Below are 7983 nucleotides of genomic sequence, written 5' to 3' on the forward strand. Positions count from 1 at the left end.
CCGGGTCGCAGGGTCTCCGCGCACTGACCGAGCCCCCGGGGTGGCAGCTGCAGGCTGGGGGTGGGAGCAGGAGAGGGAGTCGGGAAACCGTGTAGATCCTCCGCCCAAGCTCCGGGGTCCAGGAGGTGCAGGGAAGACGGGCAGCCCGTGGAGATGGCTCCGCCCAGACTCCCACGCTGCTGTGACAGGAGGCTCGGGGCCAGGCTCCCATCAGCCCATTTGCGATCTACCCTTGGAGAGGCGGCCCGGGGCCTGGGAGCCTGCCCTGGGCCCCGCAGGCTAGAGAGAAGGCAGAGGCTCAGTCGCGGGCAGACAGACCCCTGGATCCACTGTTTGGGACTCAACCCAGCTCCCCTGGGCCCCATAAAACAAGAGGCCAGTAGAGAGCTGACAAGTGCCACTTGGGAAGAAGGGCCCAGGAGCAAGCTGGGGGCAAACCCTGAGCAACTCCCTGCAGCGCTCTGGAGCCTTCCCTGGGGGGTGTGCACCTCGGCCCCCTGAGCGGGGGCACCGGGCTGCGTGTTAACCAGGCAGTAGGGAGGGAAGGAGGCACAGCCCGACTGGGGCCCAGGGGCGGGGGAATGTGACAGGGGACAGGCGCCGAGGCCATCGGGACAGGCCCCTGAGCTCCCTGTGGAGAGTGAGCTGAGCGCTAATGACTGAGGCAGGAGGAAAATCACTGGTCAGAGCTGATCAGGCGCCAAGGCTGAGGGAGAGCGTGGAGAAGAGCAAACCCTGTCACTTTCTGGACAAGAAGCAGAGAAGGTGAGGAACCTGCGGAGCGGCGCTGGCCGGGAGGCGGGACTCACACACACACTTGTCCGCGGGCCGCGGGGCCAGCGCGCTGCCATAGAAGCCGTCCCGACAGCGTTCACAGCGAGCACCCGTCGTGTTGAACAGGCATCGCAGGCAGTGGCCGGACAGGGGGTCGCAGTTGCCCACGGCGTTGGGGTCCACGTTCCCGCTGCACTGGCACCGCCGGCAGGGCTGGGGGTCCCCAGAGAGCCCCAGCGGGTCCCCGAAGAAGCCATCGTCACAGGTCTCACAGCGCCGTCCTAGGGAAGAAAGGGCCGCTGTGGAGGAGCAGGCACAGGAAGGCCAGCCTGCCGGGTCCACGGGGTGAGGGTGGGCTCCGGGGTCAGCTGGCTGTGTGGTCTTGGGCAAGTCACTGTGCATCTCTGGACTCGGGGTCCCGATCTGCACAGTGAGGCGGGACTATCGAGGGGTTTGGGGAGATCACTTGTGCGAAGCTCCTAGCACAGGGCCTGGCACGGTAAACGGTCCACAGCAGTGGCTGACATCTCCTATTCCCCATCACCCGTGTCGTCATCACTGTTCTCATCAGCACTTTGGTCATCATCTCCACCACCACCATCATCATCATCCATGACCTTCATCTTGATCAGCACCACCTTCCCTTCCTTAGTAGCAGCATCTTCATCACCATCTTGTCCCCTTCATCATCATCATCATCATCTTCAGCATCATCTTGACCATCAGTCTCTTCACTGTCACCATTTTCATCTTGATCATTACCTTTGTCATCATCATCATCATCATTTCATCACCATCTTGTCCCATTCGTCATCATCATCACCATCTTGACCATCAGTCTCTTCACTGTCACCATTTTCATCTTGATCATTACCTTTGTCATCATCATCATCATCCATCGTCTTCATCGTCATCTTGATCATTATCTTCACCCTCTTCATCTTCATCACTGCCTTCCCCGTCACTCTCTGCAGCATCTTCCTCGTCACTGTCTTCAGTGTTGCTGCCGCCCTCTTCCTCGTCCTCCTCTCCCTCACGTCCCACCTGAGCTGCGGCTGCTTCCTCATTGCGGTTCCTGCCCCCGTTACCTCTCCTGCTTCCAGGGGTCCTGACCTTCCTCTGGACTCTGACTTCCGGCTCCTGCCCTGCCTCCGGGGCTGGAATGGGGGTTGCTGCCCCACCTCCCAGGCCTCAGGGTCCCTGGGCGTCTCAGGAAAGGTCGTGTCTGGGGAGGCTGTTGGCGGGTTGTGACCTGGGAAGTCCACTCTGGACACAGACAGGATGTAAAAGAACATCCACGCCCCCTCTTGTATATGTCTGCAAGGGGCAGATGGCTGGGGACCCACAGACCTCACAGTCCCACGGGCCCCTGGGGGTGGCGGGACGACGGGCACACGGTCTTCTTGCCGCCGGCACATTATGTTCCTCTTTACGCGTTTATGGGCGGGTCCAATCGTTACAGTTCGAATTACTCGCTTTATGATTTAATTAACAGCCACTGTCACTGCGAAAGAGGGTCCCCGTGTCCTCAGTGCTCCTCGATCAGGTGAAGTCAAGCTACCATCACTAAGGCAGGCGGCCTTGAAAATGGGGGGGAGGAATACTAAGAAAGAAAAGAAAGAAATAGGAAGAGAAGGTCTGAGCGGAGCTCAGGGGAGACGCAGGTGCCTGGCCCGGGACTCTGAGATAGACGGGCAGGAGGAGATGGAAGCTGGTGATGAAGGCCGAGGCCTCGCAGGTAACCAGCCATTCGCTTGGACCTGGGAGCGGACAGCTCCCGGGGCAGGAGGCCGCTATGAGGTCCCGGAAGGAGGCCGCGGGGTCAGGATAAAAATACAAAAAGAAGAAGTAAAAGAAGTTCTGGAGAAGGAAGGCGGTGATGGTTGGACAGCAGTATGAGAGCAGTTAATGCCACGGAACTGTCCACTTAAAAATGCTTAAGCCCGGCCGGTGTGGCTCAGTGGTTGAGCATCGACCTATGAACCAGGAGGTTACAGTTCGAACCCCGGTCAGGGGACATGCCCGGGTTGGGGGCTTGATCCCCAATAGGGGGCGTACAGGAGGCAGCCCATCCATGATTCTCTCTCCTCATTGATGTTTCTATCTCGCTCTCCCTCTCCTTTCCCCTCTCTCTAAAATAAAACTAATAAAAACATATTTTTTAAAAATGCTTAACATGGCAAATGTTATGCTACATATGTTGCCATAATTTGAAAAAATTAATAACAGAATAAACCAAGAAAGTCTTGCGTTGTGCACTTGAAGTGGGTGAATCGCAGGGCGTGAGTGCTATCCCAGCAAAGCGGGTTAAACGCGGATGTGCAGGGCGGGCTGCGTCCGCGTGGGAATGAGGATCGGGGAGGCTGGCATTTTCTGAAAGCTGAGCGTTCTTTTCGGTTTGTTAACCCTCACCCGAGCATATGTTTTCCCATTGACTTCTTTCAGAGAGATTGGGGGGGAGGGAGGGAGGGAGGAGGAGGAGGAGAGAGAGAGACAGACTTGGATGTGAGAGAGACACATCGATGGGTTGCTTCCCGCACAGGCCCCGACCAGGGCCAGGGATTGAACCCACAACCCAGGTACATGCCTTTGACCAGGAATCAAACCTGAGACCTTATGGTTCTCAGGCAGATGCTCTAACCACTGTGCTACCAACCAGGGCTAAAGGCTGCAAGTACAATCAGAGGTTTTCTGCCTTAACGCACCTGCCAGGGAACTCAGGAATACAGACTCCTAGCTGCATCCCTCGCTAAGCCAGCCTCTGTGGGGCCTGGGCCCAGACATGGGGGTTTTCACAATCTCACCTGGACATGCTCAATGGCCCAAGTTCTGCTAGGAACCCACAGCAGCTGGGCCCTGACTAAGGTGCCATGGGACTCAGTGTTCCCAGAGGTCAAGTCTGCCACCCCTAAGCCGGCCCTCCCTCATCTGCCCCACTCCATACCCAGGACCCCACTCCGGAGCCCAGGCAGGGGCAGGACCCAGGGCACGAGCCACTCACCTTTCTGGCCCGGGGGACAGTGGGTACACACCACTTCCCTGCTCTCTGGGATGGTCGTGCAGGACGACTGTCCAGGGCACGGGCAAGGCTGGCAGTCATCGGCTCGGCCTGCAAAGGGGTTGCCATAGAAACCTGGCAAGCAGCGCTCACAGGATGGGCCCTCGGTGTGGTGGCCGCACTGGCAGATCCCTGAAGGACAAGATAAGCACCTGTTTAGCACTGTCTTAGCCAAGAAAACTCCAGAGACAGGGAGTGGACTCCTGGTGGCGGGACGCACTCTGCCCCAGAGGTATGTCCCAGCAGAACAGGGGGAGCCTCCCAAGGAGGCAGCAGGGCCTGGGGATGAAGAGTCCACCTCAGGTCCATGTCCACTGAGTGAACCTGTGCAAACAGTCTAATACCCTGCACCTCAGTGTCCTCACCTGCAAAATGGGTACAACAACCTCCACGGGGCTCTGACCTCAAAGGTTTCCACCAGGATTTAATGCAGCCAGAGTGCTCGCACAGTCCCTGGCACGCAGAATTATTATCAGTTATCATTCTTATATTCTATTCCCAAACCTCTAACCCAGCGGTTCTCAATCTGTGGGTCGCGACCCCTTTGGGGGTTGAACAACCCTTTCACAGGGGTCTCTTAAGACCATCGGAAAACACATATATAACTACATATTGTTTTTGTGATTAATCACTGTGCTTTAATTATGTTCAATTTGTAACAATGAAATTGGGGGTCATCACAACATGAGGAACTGTGTTAAAGGGTCGCGGCATTAGGAAGGTTGAGAACCGCTGCTCTAACCAAAGCAGCAGGCAGCACAGCTAACGTCTTGCTCAGTTTTCCTTTTCCCTTCCTCCATGCCCTCCTAACTACAGGGGCCCAAGGGACAGTGACCGACCCAGAGTTCTGGTTGTGACATGAGGCTCCGTTTATGGGGTCTGGGTCCTCAGTGGCCCCCGGCCCACAGGTTTCTGGTGGTGGGGGATTCTGCAAACCCCTTCTCCAGCCCACAGCACCTGGAGTCTGCTCAGAGTGGGGGACTCTGGGGCCAGAGGCGCCAGCCAGGGACTGGGCCAGGAGCCTGGTTGGCAAGGCTGCCCCGGGGGAAAGAGGGAACCAGGTGGAGGTGGTGGCAGGGTCCAAGGGGAACCATCACGCCTGCCCTGCTCTCTACCGGTCCCGGCCTTGGCCCAGCACCCACACGGTCATAACGCCTCCTTCTGTCCAGGGTGCAAAGCAATGGCCACGTCCACTGGACACATGAGGACTTGCTGGGCAGGAAGGCGTGGCACGGCCAGGGGATCTGAGGGATGACAGGTTGGTCCCATCTCATGAATGGGCTCTGCTTTCTCGGTAGGGGCTGCCTGGAGCATTGCAGGGAGGGATTATGAGGCCCCATCTGGGCTCGACTGGTGATGCCTGCCCCGGGCACAAGCGGGCAGAGGCGCCTATGCTGCATGTGCGTCCTCCTGGCCACTCTGCTGATTCCCAGGCGCCTGTCCTCTGTCAGCTCCCGACGGGGCCTGCGGAAAGCTGAGTAGGGCTTCCCTTCTGAGTCCCCGCCTGCTCCCGGGCAGCAGCAGGGCGCTGGTCCCCCACAATCTGTGTGAGAGGCCTGTGTCCAGCCCCGTCCAGCACCTCCTGCCCAGTGACCTCTAGGGAGGTCCTTCTGGGTTTCCTCTCCAGTCCATGGGGAGGAACCGCAGACAGTGAGCTTGTGGGAGGAGCAGCTCTGCCACCTACTGGCCACGTGGCCTCCCTGCGCCTTAGGCCCCTCACCAGGTAGAGGTGACCCTGTAGGCCCTGGCATCCCCGGGGGATTTTGCAGGTTTCAGTGATGTGGTGGCAAACACAGTGCCCAGAGCATGGAGGACCTCGGCGACAAACTTGATTGGCACTGTGTTTGGAGGGCACTGACACAGCACACAGCGACCCGCTCTGGGTGCAGCCCCGACGGGGTGCCAGGACACTCACCTGTGTTAGGGTCACAGGTGCCGTGCTGGTTGCAGGTGCAGGGGACACAGTTGGCATAGGGACCCCCCCGGGGTGTCTCCCTCTTGTAACCCGGAGCACAGGCTTCACAGAACTGGCCCACATATCCCTTGGGACAGGAGCACATCTCCACCCAGGAGGCTGGGGGGGAGAGGCCCCGCTGGGCCGAAAGGAGCCGGACCTCTCTCAGGAGCACTTGGCCTGGGAGCGAAGTGGGGGGAGGGAGGGGAGAGAGAGAGAGAGAGAGAGAGAGAGAGAGAGAGAGAGAAATGTTTCTCCCCAAACCTTCCTATTCACACACGTGACAGGCTGAGGGTTACTGCCCATGATATAGAGGCAGCCCATGGCTCATTTATCATTTTTTAAAAACAGTCAAATAAAGAGCAAAGGAAAACGAGGCCATTTTCAGGACGAGCAGTCGGTGTAACTGGAAACGTTACGGGAGGACGTCCTCCCTCGGGGGTCATGGAAGACGCACATTAAGCAGCGATGGTGCCGCCCGCCGCCCGCAGCCCGTCAGGCATTTAAAAGCCGATGCGGCGAGGAGCGGCCGCGTGTGAACATAAATCAGGAGGCGCCGCTTCTGGCGGCAGAGGGGCTCCCGCCAGGCCCTCCTTCCTACGGAAACAACCGGAATCTCTGGGCAGAATCTGACAACAGGGCCCTGGGAACCCTGGCGAACCCACGGAGGGCGGAGAGTGCAGGACCCTCGTCATCGGAGCGGGGGCGCAGCCTTCCTGTGGGAAATGTGGCGGCACACGTCAACACGTAACATGTGCCCCTTCCGCCTCACACTTCGGCTTTGGGGAGTCCGTCCCGAGGACACACGTGGGCGAGGACACGAAGCCCGGACAGGCCGCTCTGTCCTGGTCCCGCAGCCCTGCGTGCGGGGCGGGAACCGGAAACCACTCCTCGTCTGCGAACGGGGCTGCTTGAACTTCGTGGAGCATCTGGGCCACGGAACGGTCCACGTGCCCACAGACGGGCAGGCTCTCCCGCGGGTGATGACAGAGATCAACCCGCCAGACACGGCAGACAGCAGGCTGCCGGGCACGGTACTGTGTGACCCTATTTCTACATTGAAACGGTCAGACTAAGTCATGCCCACGGAAGGGCCTGGAGGGATGTGCCCGAACGTTATCCGCGGGAAGGGGGAGCTCGGGGGCGGGTGGATGGCTAGGGTGTCCACCTGCCTCTCCAGTTCGCCCCCAGCACCCAGCACAGGCTGGCTACGTGGGTGCCTGTAAGCATCTGCTGACTGGAGGCTGAGTGAATGACGGCAGCGCTGGAAGCTGCTGGAAAGGGTGAAAATGAACTTCCTGCCAGGAGACTCAGCGAGGGGGCCTGGGTGTGACCTGGGAGCAGGGGAGCTTTGGGGGGGACTGGGAGTGAAGGCAAGCTGCAAAGAGAAGGAGCTGGACCAGGCTAGGTTCCACCCCCAAGCCTCGGACGCAGAGAGGAGGGAGGGCTGGCCTCGGAGGAGCCCATCAGCCCCTGGGCACAAGTCTGGGGGTTCTGTCACGCAGTGGGCCCCTCGCAGCGGTGACCCTGGACCACGTGCTGGCACCAGTGGCTCTCGGCTGCCTCCCTGGCCAGGCACCTGTTGCTCCGAGCTGCCATCCTCAGGCCCCACTGCCCGGCCCCGGCCCCTGCCCTCAGCGCCCACGGCTGCCCACTGGTTCCATGGATCCAAGGTCCGACCTCGCTGGGCCTCAGGCTCCTTCGTGGTGAAATGGGGACAATAACCATGTCCCCACGTGGGGACAATGCCTGAGGACTCCACACGGGAGCCGGCCCAGCTGCCCTGCGGCGTCCTTGTCATCACTGACCTGATGGGCTGGGGCGGGTCCGCACGCGCAGGGCAGTCAGGTTGGCGAGCAGCCGCTGGAAGTGGAAGGGGGGCAGCGGGGGGTCCGCGTCCTCCGAGGTCTCCTGCAGCCTGATGAGGAGTGGGGGGCGGGAAAACCAGAACCTGAGGCGGGCTGCTGGGGCTCCCGGCATGCCTGGACCTCAGGGTCACCTGACCACCGGGCCCTCTCAGGACAGAGCAGGACACTTACTGGAACTCGAGCTGCACCTCCCCGGGCTGCGCGGCGTCCTGGGGGCCCAACAGGCGGGAGTAGGGCAGTGTCAGGGCCAGGCCGGCCCCTTCCAGCCTCAGCTGCACAGGGAGCGGGGAGCCCCCGGGAGGGACCCGGAAGGTCAGGGTGAGGGGCTG

The 7983-nt window shown here is 60.1% G+C and overlaps 1 protein-coding gene across 1 annotated transcript in view; it reads right to left on the minus strand.

Annotated features, from left to right (window-relative positions):
• LAMC3 (laminin subunit gamma 3) overlaps positions 1 to 7983 on the minus strand; it is a gene marked incomplete at its 5' end in the record, with an annotated part of 65122 nt that overhangs the window by 14297 nt on the left and 42842 nt on the right. The window contains 6 exon segments of the mRNA XM_015567746.1: positions 2 to 54; positions 810 to 1055; positions 3776 to 3964; positions 5748 to 5966; positions 7595 to 7704; positions 7826 to 7980. Of these exon segments, the coding sequence (XP_015423232.1) occupies positions 2 to 54; positions 810 to 1055; positions 3776 to 3964; positions 5748 to 5966; positions 7595 to 7704; positions 7826 to 7980 (972 nt within the window).

This window comes from Myotis davidii, unplaced genomic scaffold, assembly GCF_000327345.1.
Source record: "Myotis davidii unplaced genomic scaffold, ASM32734v1 scaffold651, whole genome shotgun sequence".
Lineage (NCBI taxonomy): Eukaryota > Metazoa > Chordata > Mammalia > Chiroptera > Vespertilionidae > Myotis > Myotis davidii.